This window comes from Somniosus microcephalus, chromosome 5 (genome assembly GCF_052327205.1).
Source record: "Somniosus microcephalus isolate GS21.2 chromosome 5, FLI_Smic_1.0, whole genome shotgun sequence".
Classification (NCBI taxonomy): Eukaryota; Metazoa; Chordata; class Chondrichthyes; order Squaliformes; family Somniosidae; genus Somniosus; species Somniosus microcephalus.
In genome coordinates, this window is record NC_140991.1 from 70,833,905 (window position 1) to 70,853,105 (window position 19,201).

A 19,201-nucleotide genomic window follows, 5' to 3' on the forward strand; every position below is an offset into this window, starting at 1 on the left:
GAGCTCGTCTAGGCCGACCCCCAAGGGCATCTGCCGTCACGCCATGTGCCCCTCAGGAGCCTTCCCCCAGCCTTGCAGCAGCCACTGGGCACACTTTGAGGAGGAGCAGCAGGGTGGCCGGGGGCCGCAAAAGGCTGGTCAAGGAATCGCCCTCGCGGGCCACAAAGTAGAGGGTGTGGGCAAATGTGTCTTTATATGGGGATGGTTGTTTTGTTTATGGGGATGGTTGTTTTTGTAAGGCCGAGGATGAAGGCCATTTTTGTAGAAATGTTTTGTTATTCCTCCCCAGGTTGTGGGAGTGAGTCATGTGTGTGACTGTTTTTTGGGGGTGTTGTCTGTTTTTGGGTTTCATGTGGGAAGGGCCCTGAGTTTGTTCAATAAAGCATTTTATTTATTCAGCTTGTCCATGTTTGATGTTTGAAGTGGTTGTTGCCTTAACCGGCTGAGGGCTTGCGGAGCAGCTGCATTCAGGTCCCTTCATTGCCACAAGCCATTCCCTGACAGGGGGCCTAGAAGTGACGTTCAATAAGCCGCCGACGGGCGGTCCTTGGACCTTGTGCCTCCCTCCTGGGCTGGTACTCCTCCTCCTCCTCCTCCTCATGCTCCTCCTGCTCCTCCTCCTGAGGTGGTGCTCCAGCGTGAGGTGGCAGCGCCTGAGTCCTGCGGATAGCCAGGTTGTGCAGCATGCAGCAAACGACCACGATCTGGGAGACTCTCTCCGGCGAATACTGCAGAGATCCTCCGGAACGATCCAGGCAGCGGAACCGTTGCTTGAGGACGCCAATCGTTTGTTCTATGATGTTCCTAGTGGCTTGATGGCTTTCGTTGTATGCCTCCTCAGCAGGGGTCCTGGGCGCGCGGAGCGGGGTCATGAGCCAGGTACACAAAGGATAGCCTTTGTCCCCGATAAGCCATCCTCTTGGGGGAGGCTGTGCCTGGAACATGTCAGCCACAGTAGTCTGTCGCAGGATAAATGCATCGTGGCTGCTGCCTGGAAAGCGGGCATTGACAGCTAGGATGCGCTGCCTGTGGTCACACACCAGCTGTACATTGAGGGAATGGTAGCCCTTCCGGTTGCGGTAATCCTCGGCATTGTCGATAGGTGCCCGCAAAGCCACATGCGTGCAGTCAATGGCGCCCTGCACCATGGGGAAGCCCGCTGTTCTCGCAAATCCCACTGCACGCTGCTGCTGCTTCTCCAGGGTCATGGGGAAGGAGATGAATTGGTGTCTCCTTCTGAAAAGGGCATTGGTCACCTGGCGGATGCAGCAATGCACGGCGAACTGGGATATGTTAGCAATGTCCCCAACAGCGGCTTGGAAGGAGCCGCTTGCATAGAAGTTCAGAGCCACCGTGACCTTCACTTCCACCGACAGAGACGCCCTGCACCTCAGCTGTGGACGCAGATCTCTGTGAAGCAGCTGGCAGATCTCTGCAACCACCTCCCTTCTGAAGCGCAGCCTCCTAACACACTGCGCGGCAGGCATGGTGAGATAGGACACCTGCTGGCGGTATTTCCTGAGTGGGTAAGGCCTACGTTGCCGACACCTGTTGCCCCCTCTGCGTCTAGCCAGGGCTGCCCCTCTCACACAGCGTCTGCGAGCCCTTCGCACATAATGCTGAAACTGAGGGTTGGCACCCCATGCAGCCCCCATAATATACTGGCAAACAATGACCTCACAATGAAGGCGAATTGCCAAGCTCTGGCCTGAAGCCAAAAATACCTCTCCTATGTTGGGCCAAAGCAGTAAGCTCTCTTCCTTGGTCTCTGTCCATAAATCCGTTGCACAAGAGTGATTGCTGCAAAATGGCTGGCCTTTATAGTTCAGGGTAAGTGCCCTTTAATTTGCGGTCCCCGCGGCCCGCATGGCCTCTGCTGCGTTCCAGTTCACAGTTCTTAGGACCGCCACGCCCACCTTGGGCGGGCGCGACTGAAGTTCCGGATTGGGGCGCACAAAGGGCGTTGCACGAGGAAATGACGTCATAATCTGCGCGCGCAGCTGAGCGCGCGCAAACACTGCGCCGGTGCTAAATGTCTACTGAAGTTGGGCGTAGGCGCAGATCGCGCTGCGCCCGGCCGCTAAGTGCCTAGCGCTCGAGATCTACTCCTCCTAAGGCGCTAACGGCTGGCGCACGCAACTGAATTTCTAGGCCAATGTCTCTTCATTTCTCTTTTGTTCTCTCCCAGCCTGGCCTTTCAATCTATTTCATTTCCTGTGCCTTTCCAGTCTTGACAAAGAGTTTGACTCGAAACGTTAACTCTATTTCTCTCTCCACTGATGTTGCCTGGCCTCCTGAGTTTTTCCAGCATTTTCTGTTGTTATTTCAGATTTCCAGCATCCGCAGTATTTTGCTATCGTCGTAGTCAGACACGACCTTCCCTTAACAAATCTGTGCTGACTGTCCTCGATTGATCCGTGCCTTTCTAAATGATGATTAATACAGTCCCTCAGAATTTTTTTCCAATAATTTTCCCACCACTGAGGTTAGGCTGAATAACCTGTAATTACTCGGTCTATCCCTTTCGCCCTTTTAAAAAAAACGGTACAGCGTTAGCAGTCTTCCAGCATCACACCTGTAGCCAAAGAGGTTTGGAAAATGATTGTCAGAGCTTCCGCTATTTCCTCCCTTGCATCTCTTAACAGCCTGGGATACATTTCATCTGGGCCTGGTGATTTATCTACTTTCAAAGATGCTAAACCTCTTAATACTTCCTCTCTCACTATGTTTATCTCATCTAATATTTCACACTCCTCCTCCTTAATTAGAATGTCTGCATCGTCCCTCTCTTTAGTGAAGACAGATGAAGACAAAAGTATTCATTAAGAACCATACCCACATCTTCCTCAATACACAGGTTGCCTTTTTTGGTCTCTAATGGTCCCTACTCTTTCTTTAGTTATCCTCTTGCTCTTTATGTATTTATAAAACATCTTTGGGTTTTCCTTGATTTTACTTGCCAATATTTTTTCATGCCCTCTCTTTGCATTCCTAATTTCCTTTTTAATTTTACCCCTGCCCTTTCTATACTCCTCTCGGCTTTCTGCAGTATTCAGCTCTTGGTATCTGACATAAGTTTCCCTTTTTTTCTTTATCCTACCCTGTATGCCCCTTGACATCCAGGGAGCTCTAAATTTGGGAGTCTCACCCTTTTTCTTTGTGGGAACATATTTGCTCTGAACCCTCCCTATTTCCTCCTTGAAAGCCTCCCAATGCTCTGACACTGATTTACCTTCAAGTAGCTCAATACCCTAATTATGCTAAATCTAACTGAATTCTGATCACTACCACTGAACATCAACATCATTCCGAAAAAACCTTTTTTTTATATTTCGGAAAATACGTTGCAACATAAATGTAATTGTGCAGACATCTGCTTGTGCATACAAATTTATATTTGAACGCGTACCAAGATTGTTTTGGGTTTAAAAAATGTGGGATGGGGGTAAAACTGGGGTAGTGCAGTGAATTAGCACACTGATTTCCCTCTTCTGGGCCTTATGCATGAATACTAATGGTATGCAGTTCTCCTCTTTCTGTTGTTTCTAGGAGGCCTCTGTGAAGTCTTATCTCAGTCCACAGCATAAAACTGCCCATAACTTGTCAAAAATTGGCGCTGTTTCTTAGGCCATAAGGATGATGCTGTGTGAAGTGGAAAATAGGAGAAGGAGCTTTATATTCCATTTACTTTAGTATTGCAAAGTATGTGGTGGTACTAGTGTACGCCACAAAAAGAGGTGTCGTTGACCTGTGCCTCTGACAGCATTGCCACCTCAGCCTCCATAAACACTTGATAACAGAGATAACTTTGTTTTGGCAATGACTGGCTGAACTGTTTTGCTTCCACGTGGTGATATTTCTCCGCTGTTATAAATCTGTGACTATGTGCTGAGGCTGTGTACATTGATTTTTAAAAAACTTGAATGGATGGAAAAATTTAAATGTATGATTCTGTATTTATATTTGATATTTGTATGTAGTAAAGGGCAAGTGCTGTCTTTGAAAACATCCTATTGCACAGTATGCTTACTGTAGCTCATTGTATTAACTAGTTTGTTTTAATTGTTGCAGAGAATTGAAGTCCTTCGCAATAGTTTCAGACAGCAGCTTGCTGATGCAATAGCAAAGATCAATGCTGAATGCAAGGTTAGTATTACTGAATCTGTTTATATTTACCTTTAATATTGGTACCAAAAAGGATGCTGGAAATGATCAACAGATTCCAGGATGTATTTTTTTTAATTTGCCTCATTTATGCATAATCTGATTTTTCTATTCCTTATAGTTTATGAATCTTAAAATGATCTTAAAAATCTTCAGTACTGATATTCGACAAAGGTACTTTTACTATGTCTTTCTTTTTCACTCTGCGTATCTGCTTTTGATTTTTTTTTGCCCTGTACATATTTATTTCTTTGGTAGGTTCAGGGAGGAGACAGTACATAATACTCTGAATTGCAGGCATTGAGGCATTTAGACAGTTGTGTGACATGAAATGCCTCCTTCACTTATCACCCAACCAGGTGCAGTTCAATTTCTAAAGTGCTTATTGCACATGTTGCACCATGTGTCAGTGTGATGGGAAAATCATTGGCCCAGATTTTCCTGGGGCCATTGTAATGTTGTAGAGACCCTTGAACACGCGAAAGAAAGAGGAAATTATGGAGTAAATGACTTGTGTGATTTAATTATGCCACTACATATTTGCCTTAATTTTTCTTTCACTTAGTTGTTACCCTTGCTGAAAAGTTAGAAGGTAATTATCATGGCTCCGCCCCCATTAAAATCAATGATGATCGCGATTTTCCTGCACCTAAAGCAGTTTTTACGCCACTGCCATTTAGATTGAATAATAATAGTGCTGGTGACCTGTCGGCGGCATGATTAATTGACTGAGAAGAGGGTTCATGTGAAAATGCTCGTAACATTTATAAATTAGAAAAGCCAATTTTGTGTGAAATTAAATTCAGAAAGAGGAGGAATTTGGACTGTCCGTGTTAGAAATGAATGATTTAATCACCCATGAACACTCACTATTGGGTTTGGATTGTTATTGTGTTGTCAGTTCTTGGAGCAAACTAATACAAATGGCTTCCAATAACAATTGGTTGGCTGAGTGCTGCAAGTATTAAACTACAGTAAATCATTTGGATTATAAAATGCAGATTTAGAAGCTTAAGGGCTAAAAATTCGTGACCACCACACGAGTTGCCGGTGTCACCGTGGCCTCAGATTAACGGCCTCTGAAAATGGACGAAGTGCTACCAGAGAAAATTTTGCGCTCGGGGCTCAAGATTTTTAGCCCAGCGCTAACTTACCGCATAACGCCCTCCTGGTGGCGTTAGTGCAGGCATGGGAGTTGAAGTTCCCATCCAGGAGCAGCGTTCGATGTTCCAACAGCCTCTGGAAGCGAGGCAATAAAGTTCACTAGGCAATGTGGGAAATTAAAAGGGCAATGTATTAAAAAGGCAAAGCCTTGTGAACTAATAACAATAAAAATGAAGTGAAAAAATGCAGTTTTTAGCCCTTATTGCCTTTAAAAAAATTAAAAAAAAAAATTACATTAAAAGAAGTCCCAAATGGGAGCCTTCAGCTCTTAAAGCTGAATTCCCTTCCAAACTTAAAAAATTGGGATAGGTAGCACAAATGGCTCAGTAAGCCAGGGAAGGTGCACCCACCCAAGAAATGCAGTCTGCCCAGCCAGTGGGTCAACAACAAGAGGCAGCCTGCCCAGCCAGTGGGACCGCAGGCAGATGATTCTATCCCGGATGTTCCGGCCACAAAGGGGCTGTCTGGGATGCATCCTTCCATCTGATTCCTCCTCTTCTGCATCTTCCTCTTCCCCCTGCAAGCGGATGCTGTAAATCTGAAATGACAGCATAAAATGCTAGAAATACTCAGCAAGTCAGGCAGCATCTTTTCCTGAGACATGAACTCTGTTTCTCTCTCCACGGATGTTGCCTGACCTGCTGAGTGTTTGCAGCATTTTCTGTTTTCTCAGAGGCTTTCCTTTACCATCCGAGGCCTTACAAGCGTCCAGCAACACTCCCTACGCACTTAAAAAACTTTTAACATCTATTGCAGCAAGCCACTACTTCAATAAAATAAAAAGTCCAAAAGCTTAAACGCAAACTTATCTAAAAGATATGTGTGTCCCTTTTAAGAGGTGCTGGCAGCGCCTCTGTCAATCTGCTGCACATTAGGTTTACATGGCGAGCTTAGGACCAGTACTGAACTCAGAGCAAAGGTCCGAGTTCAACGTGGTGACGGTAAGCACTTCTCCCTCATTTTAATTTGTAGGGTGATGGAGCTTACTGGCAGCGCTGCCGGGCCTGGGAAAATGGAGGACACTGCGGGACCCGTCACCAGCTGGCGAAAGAGCGGTGGCTGCCCTTTTTTCGCTATTTTTTGCTGGTAACGGGTGGCGTAAAGCCCCTGAATTTTTAGCTCTTAATTTTACAACTTAAATGTTTGCCATTTCAACATATTTCACTAAATTTAATCCATTCTACAGCCACAAGCCTGCAAGTTCTGCAGTAGTCAAAAATGAAACAATACAGGTCACTGTTTTCAATTTATCCCGATTAAATTTTAATGAGAACCAACAGACTCATCTGATTTAATTTAAGGCACGTACAGAGGTTTTTACTCAGACGGACAACAACAACTTTTATTATAGTGCTTGTAACGTAGTAAAACATCCCAAGGTGCTTCACAAGAGCATAATCAGTCAAAATAAATTGACACCGAGCCAAAGAGGGAGACATTAGGACAGGTGTCAAAAAGCTTGGTCAAAGAGGTAGGTTTTAAGGAGCGGCTTAAAGGAGAAGAGAGAGGCAGAGAGGATTCAGGAGGGAATTCCAGAACTTGGGGCCTTGACAGCTGAAGGCATGGCCACCAATGGTGGGGTGAAGGAAGTCGGGGATGCACAAGAGGCCAGAATTGGAGGAATGCAGTGTTCTCAGAGGATTGTAGGGTTGGAGGAAGTTAGAGATGGGGAGCGGCAAGGCCGTGGAGGGATTTGAACACAAGGATGAGAATTTTAAATTTGAGGCTTTGGTGAACCAGGAGCCAGTGTAGGTCAGTGAGCACATTGGTGATAGGTGAACAGGACTTGCTGCAAGTTTAGATATGGGCAGCAGAGTTTTGGATGGAGGACAGAAGATGGCAGCCCGGCCAGGAGAGCATAGGAATAGTTGAGTCTGGAGGTAACAAAAGTATGGATGAGGGTTTCAGCAGCAGATGGGCTGAGGCAGGGACGGAGATGGGCGATAATACAGACAGCGAAGCAGGCAGCCTTCGTGATGGAGAGGATGTGAGGTCGGAAGCTCAGCTCAGGGTCAAATAGGATGCCAAGGTTGCTAACAGTCTGGTTCAGCCTGAGACAGTGGCCAGGCAGGGGGATGGAATCTATGACAAGGGCACAGAGTTTTTGACAGTAGCCGAAGAATGGCTTTGATCTTACTAGTGTTAAATTGGAGGAAATTTCTGACCATCAGCATGAGCTCTGCAGCATGACAACATAGAGGCAGGGGAGAGATTGAGAGAGGTGGCGGTGTGGTAGAGCTGGGTGTTGCCAGCGTACATGTGGAAACTGACGTACTTTCGAATAATGTCACTGAGTGGTGGCATAGAGATGAGAAATAGGAGGTAGGCCAAGGATAGATCTTTGGTAGGGACTCTAGAGGTAACGGTGTGGGAGCAGGAAGAGAAACCATTGCAGGAGATTCTCTGCTATGACTGGATAGATAAGAATGGAACCAGGCGAGGGCTGCCCCACTCAACTCTACAACAGAAGAGAGGCATTGGAGGAGGATTGTGTGGTAAACTGTGTCGAAGGCTGCAGATAGATTGAGAAGAATAAGGAGGGATAGCGCACCATGGGTCACAGTCACATAAGATGTAATTTGTGACCTTGATTAGCGTCATCTCAGTGCTGTGGCAGGGGAGGATACCTGATTGGAGAGGTTCAAACATGGAGTTGCGGGAAAGATGGGCACAGATTTGGAAGATGGCAACATGTTCGAAGACTTGAGAGGAAATGAAGGTAGGAGATGGGGTTGTAATTTGCAACAACAGTGGGTTTAGGGTGGTTTTTTTGAGGAGGGTGGTGATGACGGCAGACTTGAAAGGGAGGGGCCAGTAACAGAGGAGAGGGAACCGTTTACAATATCAGCTAGCCTGGGAGCCAGGAAAGGAAGTTGGGTGGTCAGCGGTTTTACATAGGGTATATAGTCTCCTCCCGTCTTTCCTCATCTAATTCTAACAGCATAACCCTCTATTCCCTTCTCCCTCATAAGCTTACCTTACCTCCCCTTAAATGCATCTATACTGTTCGCTTCAACCACTCCTTGTGGTAACGAGTTCCACATTCTCACCACTCTCTTGGTAAGAAGTTTCTTCTGCATTCCCTATTTGATTTCTTGGTGACTATCTTATATTGATGGCCTCTAATTTTGCTCTTCCCCACAAGTGGAAAAACTCTCTTGTGTCTACTCTATCAAAACCTTTCTTACTTTTAAAGACCTCTATTAGGTCATCCCTCAGCCTTTTCTTTTGAGAGCCAGCCTGTTCATCCTTTCCTGATAGTTAAGTGGGAATAGGGTCGAGAGAGCAGGAGGTGGGTCTCATGGACAAGATCAGCTTGGATAGGGCATGAAAGGAGATAGGAGAGAAACTGGAGAAAGATACGAGACATGGGTATGCATAGGAAATGATGAACAAACCAAATCTGTAAATAGCCCCGTTGGCTTCACTGCTTCTGATTTGCTGCTATGCTCGCTCGGCATATTCTAATTAGAAAACTAGCACAATTTGGAGTAAGTTAGCAACAGTGAAACTAGTATGCAATGACCCCTGTAAGCTGCACTGCCTCCTGCGCAGCCTGCCTCCCCCAATGCGAGGCCCATTCAAATTTTTGCCCATGCACAGTATCTACAATGGAAGAGCCGATGAGCGGCCTTGCAAATGACTGCAGCTTAGCGAGAACATTGCTGGTGTGCTAGATGGCAAAATTTATAGTGTACGTCGCCGAACATGCTGTTGCAGAAAAATCTGGGCCAAAATAGTTAGTTCCTCATCGGTCCATGCACATCACAATGGCATGAACGGTCCTTTGGACTAGCATATTCTAACATTTAAAAAAATTGTCTTTCATTGTACTGACTTTACTCCACCTAAGTAGCTGAAATTGAAGTGTAATGAGCATGACCAAAGCTAATTGGACTTCCATGCCACCAGCCCCCCACCCGCCAAAATAATTGATTCTATTCAGTATTTTCATTCCACTGATGTATGTTAAACTTGTGTTAGAATCTGGGAATAGGCATAAATACTACCAAAGTGTGGCTTAATGTTAATGTTAACATTGAAGTATACAGCTTTTAAAATGGGAGGGGGGGGGAATTTAATAATTACAGGATGTAAAACTAGATAATGCCTTCTTGATGTTAGAATTTTAATACTGACCTAAAAATTTCAGCAAATAATACTTCGGTTTATTATTTAATAAATATGATTTTCTGAAACAATGAATGTAGTTCTTGGAAAATTGTGTATAATAAATGAATTTAAATCTAAGTGAGAATCTATCATGGGCATTCTCTTAGTAATTAATGTTATTACTCTTTGGGACATTGTGGCTAAGTGTTTGATTAATCAGAGTTGCCATCTGTTACAACAATCTAGTTGGATTTGTTGGTGGAGCCAAACAAAGGTTAAACTGCAGTACAATATTTACATTTATGGTTCTCTGATATCAATTAAGAGATTGTTGTTGAGTTTCAAGTTGTTACACAGGGGTTGTAAGTATTTCCAAATAAAATCCTTTTTAAAAAAAAAGCATTTTCTTCACTTTCTTTCTATGGTTAATTTGGAATGCTGCCAGTAAGGCACTAATTTCACTTCCTCGATCCATAGCATCTGTGCCCTTCTGTCGCTCGGTCTACTATCATACTGTTGGGTCTTTTTTTTGTAAATATGATTGATATGCAAAATATACAATTAATAGCTTACTCATCTTCCCTCCTGTGACTAGTTCCTTGTCATTGTGTTGTAGCTTTAAAACTATTAACTGGAGGTCAGTTGCTTTCTAAACAACAAGGGTGGAAACAGACTAAAAACAGCATGTGGTTGTCACACAAAAAGCAACTGTATCTGCTTTGCCATCTTGTGGCCAGTTGACAAATGCATTTCTCATGGACTTAGACCCCTGTGATGCCTCTTTGTAGTCTTGCATCAGTTTCTGGTAGCTATCTAATGATAAGCTTTAACTTCAGTTCACTGAGCTTTTTAAAAGCTGTTAGTAATTTCTGTAGTCAAACACTAATGCTATAATAACCCTTAATTAAAAATAGATACATGTATTTTCAAAATACGCATGGTATAATGCTTGTGGAGTTTATTGTTCACGCATAAATGCCTATTGATTTTTAACATTTTCTGTATAAAGCTTTGAAGGTTACACTGGAATCCAAAGAGTATTAATATTGTTTCAAAGTTATTGTTCATCAAACAAGGTCACGAATGGTTTTCTAACTACTTTTTTAATCAAATGTAAGTTTAAACTGCAACCAAAGGTTTTTGCAAATATTTTCTTCACTTTTCCTCAGTACTACTATGTTAAGCTAATTTCTCATTGTTCCTTTAAGTTCCCCTTTCCTTTTTTGTGTAGTGTACTATTTCTTGATTAAGATGGTAAATAAATGACCTCCTTAAAGGTCTTAGCAAATGGTGCTTTATAACCAACAACAACAACAACTTGCATTTATATAGCACCTTTAATGTAGTAAAACGTCCCAAGGCACTTCACAGAAGCGTTATCGAACAAAAGTTTTACACCGAGCCACATAGAGATATTAGGACAGATGACCAAAAGCTTGGACAAAGAGGTAAGTTTTAAGGAGCGTCTTAAAGGAAGAGAGAGAGGTGGAGAGGATAGGGAGGAAATTCCAGAGCTTAGCAGCTGAAGGTACAGCTGCCAATGGTGCAGCAATTAAACTCGGGGATGTGCAAGAGACCAGAATTGGAGGAGCGCAGAGATCTCGAAGGCTTGTAGGGCTGGAGGAGGCTAAAGAGATAGGGAGGGGTGAGGCCAAGGAGGATTTGAAAACAAGAACATGAATTTTAAAATTTTAAACCAGCTATCCAGAAGTGTGTCACAGAAAGCACCTGTGATTTTTTTTGTTCCCTACTGAGAAGATATAAATTTTTGCTAGATGCCCATTGGTATTGACATGGCAGAGGTAGGGAACCCACCCATGTTCTGGGGAAGTGGACAAAGAACCCTGTAAGTCTATGAACCCTGATTGCAATATGTTGAAGCACCAACACACTTTCTAAACATATTGGACATTGCTTTAAGGATACTGCTTTTGTTTTAGAAAAAAAGGTATTAGTTCCTTAAAGGTCCTTTTGAACCTTATGGATTTCAATTGAACTACAATAAGTAAATATGTAGAAATATTGTAACAAACTATTTCATAGGAAATGTTCAGGATAATATAAGGAATCTACATGAACAGATAGCCTCCTTCTGGTATAAGAATGTGAAAAATTATTTCTGTAAGGTTATGTTAATTATTGATAAGCATTTATGAAATCCAATTTTGTGAATCCACTGTAAACAAACATTTGTTCTAAATATAGTATTTTGGGAATGTGATTCAGTGAAAGTTTTAGGAACATAGGAACAGGTGTAGGCTATTCAGGCCCTCAAGGCGGTGCCATTCAGTTAGCTCATGGCTCATCTGTATCTACCCACCTTGGTTCTGTAACCCTTAATACCCTTACCTAACAAAAATCTATCAATCTCGGTTTTTTAATTTTCAATTGACCTAGCCTCAACAGCTTTTTGGGCGAGAGAGTTCCAGATTTCCACTGCCCTTTGTGTGAGGAAGTACTCCCTGACAACACCCCTGAATGGCCAAGCTCTAATTTTAAGATTATATCCCCTTGTTCTGGAGTCTCCCACCAGAGGAAATAGTTCTCTACCTACCCTATCAAATCTTTTAATCATCTTAAATACCTCAATTAGCTCACTCCTTAATCTTCTATATTCAAGGGAATACAAGCCTAGTCTATGCAACCTGCCCTCATAATTTAACCCTTTTATCCCAGTAATCATTCTGGTGAATCTGCACGGCATCCCCTTCAAAGCCAATCTATCTTTCCTGAGGTGCAGTGCCCAGAATTGAACAGTACTCTAAATGGGGTCTAACCAGCGCTTTATGTAACCGTAACATAACTTCCACACCTTTGTATTCCAGCCCCTTTGAGATAAAGGCCAGCATTCTATTAGCTTTTTAATTTTTTTGTACCTGTCCACTAGCTTTTAGCGATTTCTGTACTTGGTTCCCTAAATCACTCTGCTCATCCACAGTTCCAAACTTCTCGCCATCATTTATTAAAACATTTTGATTTGCTATTTTAGTCTTGAATCATGCATGACCATTTTTATTTTCAAAAAGAAATGGAAAAATTGGGAAGAAATGACCCATGATTAGTGTCTTGTAATTTAATTCCTTGAATCACAAAAGTCAGGAATTCTGGTTACAAAATTGACAGCAGTGGCTTGTTCCTTGCAACACTTTGCCATTTTCTCTTGCTGCCTGCTCCCCTTTCTACCATCTATACATTTTTTTCTCTCTATTTATCTCAGGGTTTTCTGCTGATTGTCTTTTCCAGCAGCAATAGTTTGACAAGTGATGTTAGTGACAGGTCAGAATATTGGGGAATTGTTTTTCAAGCAAGTAAAAGGACAACATTTTCCATTACAGTTATGGAATTGAGTCAGACGTATAAATATTGTGCAGTAACTGTTACATAAATTATATATGTTCCCTGTGATGTAAAATGTATTTATATAATGATAGTATTGGTCATATGGTATAGCTGGAATTTTGTAATTTGGTCATGGCAGCCAGCTGTCCAGGAATTTGCTATTGAGTCTGGTACAGATTTCAGCAAATTAGCCAGCACTTTTATAGGCCTGGATTTTGTGGTCGGTGGCCTGCCGCCGGAATGCGAACTTACCTGATGGGGACCTTCCTTTGCGAACTTGCTGTTTGACGCTGCATACCAGAGGGCAGTGTAATGGCCCACGGCTCCCAGGGGCACCGCATGAGCAGAAGCGTACCTGGGATCACGTGGGCCTGGTGCTCTAATCAGCAAACAGAAGGCCTCTCAATCATTTATGATCTCCGGAAAGGCAAAAAAACAAACCCTAATTACTAGAGCCTTCCGGGATAAACATCTATACTTTCAGTTTGGATTTTATTTAAGCTTATGCTCCACATAGATGCCAAAAATAAATAATGTTATCAATGTATCAACTGCTTCCTCAGAAATTTTCATGGACAAATAAATACTTTTCATGGACAAAATCCTAAAATGCTTCCATTTCTGGCCTCATGTTTTAAAAATTACTTGGATTTGTCCAGAGGTATCCCCTTACGCCGTGGAAACAGGCCCTGCGCCTGTTTCCACCAGCCGTAAATTTTGTAATTGTTGGGCAGTTGGTGAGCAATTAGTCGAATCCTGCGCCAGCAATTAGGTTTTCAATGTCGGTGCGGATGATCTGTCAAGTCGGAACTTGACAGATTGCAAGTTCGGGATATAGCACGTGCGCGCATGCGGAAATCCCAAACTTGCGGACCATTTCAAAGTACGCCGTCATACCCACCGCATATTCTGGCCCATTATTATAGATATGTGTTGGAATGTGATTCACATCTTCAGGTTCGGAGAATTCTGATAAATCACTCTGCATCTTTTCTGTGCTCAATGGTTGTAGCAGAACCCCTGTTTATAACACCCTTCTACATATATGTATGTAACGGAAAGAGCTTAAGGGAACAGTTGGTGGTAGAATTACTAATGTCCCATTCTACTGCTAGTTAAATTTTTTAAAAAAGCAACCTTTTCTTCTTATTTAAATAATTAATTTCTAGCAGAGTAGCATGCCTACTACCCTGCTGACATCGCTATTGTAAATATGGGTGGGCTGACCAAACTGCAGCTGTGTATTCCCACCCACCTGCAGCCTGACCCTATTTCATAGGCTACGTATAGGACAGTGATGGGCATGATCGGCTTACTATGTAGTCTGTCATGTCAGCTGATTTGCGACCAGCTGGATTAGAAATACACCACAGTAACTGTAGCACAATAAATGAAAAACTACATTTTAATGTACATTTCAGAGAACTGAAAGTATAACACTCTAATTTTAAATTTAAAAAATTTGTATTTTGAGTTGATTTTCCCTGTTGTTATTGAGCTTAGTTTTTCAACTCCCTCCTGAAAAGAATAGACTGGCTGGCACCTCACCAAACTTTAGTGTGTTAGTTTGTAATGAATCGTAGAATTATACAGCATAGAAGGAGGCCGTTTGGCCCATTGTGCCTGTACCGGCTCTTTGAAAGAGCTATCCAATTAGTCCAACTCATAGAATCGTTACAGCACAGTAGGAGGCCATTCAGCCCGTCGAGCTCGTGCTGGTTCTCTGCAAGAGCACATCAGCTAGTCCCAATCCCCCGCCCTTTCTCCGTAGCCCTGGAATTTTTTTTCTTTCAGGTACTTATCTAATTCCCTTTTGAAAGCCACGATTGAATCTGCCTCCATCTCCCTTTCAGGCAGTGCATTCCAGATCATAACCACTCGCTGCGTACAATTTTTTCCTCATGCCGCTTTTGGACCTTCTACCAGTCTGTGTCCTCTGTTTCTCGACCCTTCCGCCAATGGGAACAGTTTCTCTCTATCTACTCTGTCTAGACTCCTTGTGATTTTGAACACCTCTATCAAAGCTCCTCTCAATCTTCTCTCCTCTAAGGAGAACAACCCCAGTTTCTCCAGTCTATCCACATAACTGAAGTCCCTCATCCCTGGAACCATTCTCGTAAATCTTTTCTGCACTCTCTCTAAAGCCTTCATATCTTTCCTAAAGTGCGGTGCCCAGAATTGGACACAATACTCCAGTTGAGGCCAAACCAGTGTTTTATAAAGGTTCATAATAACTTAATTGCTTTTGTACTCTCTGGGCAGGATTTTCATTGTGCCGTGGAGTCGGGATTGGAGGCGTGCAGGGGGTTAAAATCATGAAATCAGGGGTCCCGACCCCATCCTGCACCCAAACCTGTCTCCATGCCAGTTTCAAAGGAGGCGGGTACCCGCCCTGCACTGGGACCTGCCTACCCGAGGCGGGAAGGGATTAGTGCCAATTAACTGCCTGTTAACAGGCAGTTTTTAGCCTCATCCCTATTTTGAAGGTTGAAGTGTGGGATTCCCGACGGCTCCAAACCACGTCAAGTTAGAGGAGGCGGGCCGCCGGGTTGAAGGACTTGGAGGGGCCGAGATGTCGGTGTTCAGGTGAGTGATGTGTGCATGAGTGCAAAGGTAAGTGTGTTTGGTGTGTCTAAAGTGATTAAAGAAGTGTAAATGACCTTTTCAGCCTTCCTTCCTTTAGGTCCCGGGAGTCCCTCATCTCACCGGCACAGAAAGCAGAATGGCTGCGAACTGTCAAAAGTGACAGCCTGCAGCTTTCTGTGCAGGAGAGATTTCTAACTGAGTCTATGGAGAAGGACTCAGGTTAGAAGTAAGACAAAATTTCAGTCTGTGACGTCACCTGTTGCCGGGTGGCCCTTAATTGGCCTGCTGAGCCCGCTGGGCGGGCTCAACAAGGTCAATCATGTTAAAATCGAGTGGATTGGCTGCATCTCGATGGAGGCGGGACTACAACCCCGAAAATTGTAGTCCCGCCTCCAACCCGACTCCTGAGTTAAATTTCTGCCCATTGCCTCTGTTTATAAAGCCCAGTATCCTGTATGCTTCTTTAACCGCTTTCTCCACCTGTCCTGCCAACTTCAATAATTTGTGCACATATACCCCCAGGTCTCTCTACTCCTGCACACCCTTTAGAATTGTATCCTTTAGTTTATATTGCCTCTCCTCGTTCTTTCTGCCAAAATGTATCACATCGCATTTTTCTGCATTAAACTTCATCTGCCATGTGTCCGCCCATTCTACCAGCCTGTCTATGTCCTTTTGAAGTCTATCCCTGTCCTCCTCACTGTTCACTATACTTCCAAGTTTTGTGTCATCTGCAAATTTTGAAATAGTATCCTGTAAACCTAAGTCCAAATCATTAATATATATCAAGAAAAGCAGTGGTCCTAGTACCGATCCCTGGGGAACACCACTATATATACACCTTCCTCCAGTCTGAAAAACAACCGTTCAGCACTACTCTCTCTTCCCTGTCACTTAGCCAATTTCGTATCCATGCTGCCATTGTCCCTTTTATTCCATGGGCTTCAACTTTGCTGGCAAACCTATTATGTGACACTTTATTAAATGCCTTTTGGAAGTCCATGTACACCATATCAATCGCATTGCCCTCATCAACCCTCTCTGTTACCTCATCAAAAAATTCAATCAAGTTAGTTAAACACGATTTGCCTTTAACAAATCAATGCTGGCTTCCCTTAATTAATCCACACTTGTCCAAGTGACTGTTAATTTTGTCCTAGATTATCGTTTCTAAAAACGTCCCCACCACCGAGGTTAAGCTGACTGGCCTGCAGTGACTGGGTTTATCCTTACACCCTTTTTTGAACAAGGGTGTAACATTTGCAATTCTTCAGTCTTCTGGCACCACCCCGGATCTAAGAAGAATTGGAAGATTATGGCCAGTACCTTTACTTCCCTCAGCATCCTAGGATTCATCCCATCTGGTCCTGGTGATTTATCTACTTTAAGTACAGCCAACCTTTCTAGTACCTCTTTATCAATTTTTATACCATCCAATATTTCAACTACCTCCTTTTTCACTATTGCCGTGATTTCACCTACCAAGGCGGGCTAAGTCTGGTTGAGGTAGGTGGCGTGTTGCAACCCTGCTCCCAGCTCCATCGCGCTCTGAGAGAAGAATTTTCCATTGATTGGGCTTGTTACCACCGCCCTGCGAGGTTCCTGGCCAATTAAAAGGAAGCGGGTCTGATGACGCCATTTAATGATGCGTCATCAACTGGTTTCCTTAAAGGGACCATGTCTGCATTCTTTTTGACAGTTCTGCTGTCAGTGTTCTGTAGCATTGATGTGCAGCAAACACTGACGAGCACTGCACAAAGATGCATGGCTGCACCCAGGCTCTCCCATGATTCCCTTCATATGCTTATGGTGGGAGTCACCGTAAGCAGGGAGGTTCTCTTCCCTTCCAGTGGGCGGAAGAGACCTCCCCAGGACACCAATGCAGCCTGGTTGCATATTGCACAGGAGGACACGAGCAGGGATGTTGTCAGGAGGACCTGGCTGCAGTGGTGCAAACCTGTCAATGATCTCAGTAGATCATGAAATGTTACTGTAAAGCCACACTCAACCTCATCCTGCTGTGCCACTCATCACATCCCCATCACTCTGCCTTCCCTACTCTACTCCTGCACATCCTTACACCAAATTACCTTGCACGTCCACCCACCCCTCGCTCCTATCTACATTATCACATCCCCATCTCACTAGCCACCCCTCACACTCACCCTCACCCTTGTCCAATCATACCAACTAACAACACACAAGGAAAGACACTTGGGTCTTTTAGCCAATGTTTATGTAGAGTTTCTGCTAATGTGTTGTCAAACATTGAAATCTTTATTTTGAACACTTTGCCTTCTTGGACAGATTTGTGTGAACCTTTCAAAGTGGCTTTGTGAGTTGTAGTGAATGGTGCGGTATAAGGGCACCCTCCACAATGGTGATGAATGTGAAAGGAATGGCTTGGGCATTGCAGGGATGCTTTATGGTGCTGGTGTGGGGTGGTGCCAACCTGGTGCATCATGTGGCAGCCAGGGTGTACAACGTCAAGTGAAGTAAATCTGGCCATGGTGAGCCCATTCCTGACCTCCCGGACAGCAATGTGGTCAGGTGCTGATGCCCTGTGTCCTGTCCAGCATCAGGTGATTGCGGAGAAGGTTGCTGGTGCTGCTGGTGTACCTGATGATGGTGTTGGGGCTGATCGTGGTGGGATTCTGAGGACCAAGGTGAGAATTTTTGAAGGGCACTGATGCTGATGGAATAGATGGCAGCTGAAGTTGAGATGACAAAAGCGATCTGTCAATGGTGAGATAGGTTGTTCCAAGGAGGTGACAGTGGATAGGGAGTTTACTCCAAACTGCATAAAGCTCAGAAGTGTGTTCCAAATCCTGAAGGCTTCAGCTTCTGAGATTGGAACGTGAACAGCTGTGAAATGGTAGCTTTTATACCACTTTTGCAGCTCAGCTGTCAACTATGCAGGGGAATGGAGAGTCATTGACAGCCCGACCTAATTACCTGACATGAACCAAGCGCCGGGAACCTCGTGAAAAAGCTGGTAAAATGGTAAGTGCATGGTAAAATGATGTTTAAGTACCTTATAACAAGCTTTTAAGCATCTGCATTGGCTCACCCGCCGCTTGGTATCGGGTCTGTAAAGCGCAGACAGACCCGACACATTGAAACTGACATGGAGGCGAGTTGACAGCAGGATCCCGACCCCTGTCAATCTTTTTGATTTTGACAGCAGACCCACCTCCGAACCCGCCCTCTGAGCACCGGCAAAATTCTGGCCTATGACTTTGGCAGCATCTTCTACCTTGGTAAAGACAGATGCAAAGTACTCATTTAGTACATCAGCCACGCCTCCTGCCTCCATGCATAGGTCTCCTTTTTGGTCCCTAATCGGCCCCACCCCTCTTACTACCAGTTTACTATTTATATGCCTATAGAAGACTTTTGGATTTCTTTTTATGTTAGCAGATTTCTTTTTATGTTAGCTCTTTCCCCATAGCCTTGCAAATGTATTACTTTTCAAGTATTTACCAATTCCCTTTTGAAAGTTACTATTGAATCTGCTTCCACTATGCTTTCAGGCTGTGCATTTCAGATCATTATAAATCGCTGCGTAAAAAAATACATGTTTTGTTTATTTCCACTTGCAACTCTCTTCTGCCACGCCCCCCACGACAAGGACATCATGATCATAACCTTTGTGAGTTCAAGGAAACAAAGAATCAGGTGCTTCATATTCATGAATTCATTTTGAAGTTCATATGTTATATAGACAAACATGGCAGCCATTTTGCATACAACAAAGTTTCAGAAACAGCAATAAGATGAATGATCAGTTGATCTGTTTTGGTTGTATTGGTTGAAGGAGGAATGTTAGCAAAAG

At 43.8% G+C, this 19,201-nt stretch overlaps 1 protein-coding gene across 2 annotated transcripts in view; it reads left to right on the forward strand.

Annotated features, from left to right (window-relative positions):
• Nucleotides 1–19,201, forward strand: part of c5h10orf67 (chromosome 5 C10orf67 homolog) — a 419,952-nt gene that overhangs the window by 29,127 nt on the left and 371,624 nt on the right. For both annotated transcript variants that reach the window (XM_085987765.1, XM_085987766.1), the window contains one exon: nucleotides 4,072–4,146. In XM_085987765.1, coding sequence (XP_085843891.1) covers nucleotides 4,072–4,146 — 75 coding nt within the window. The remainder of the gene's footprint in view (nucleotides 1–4,071; nucleotides 4,147–19,201) is intronic.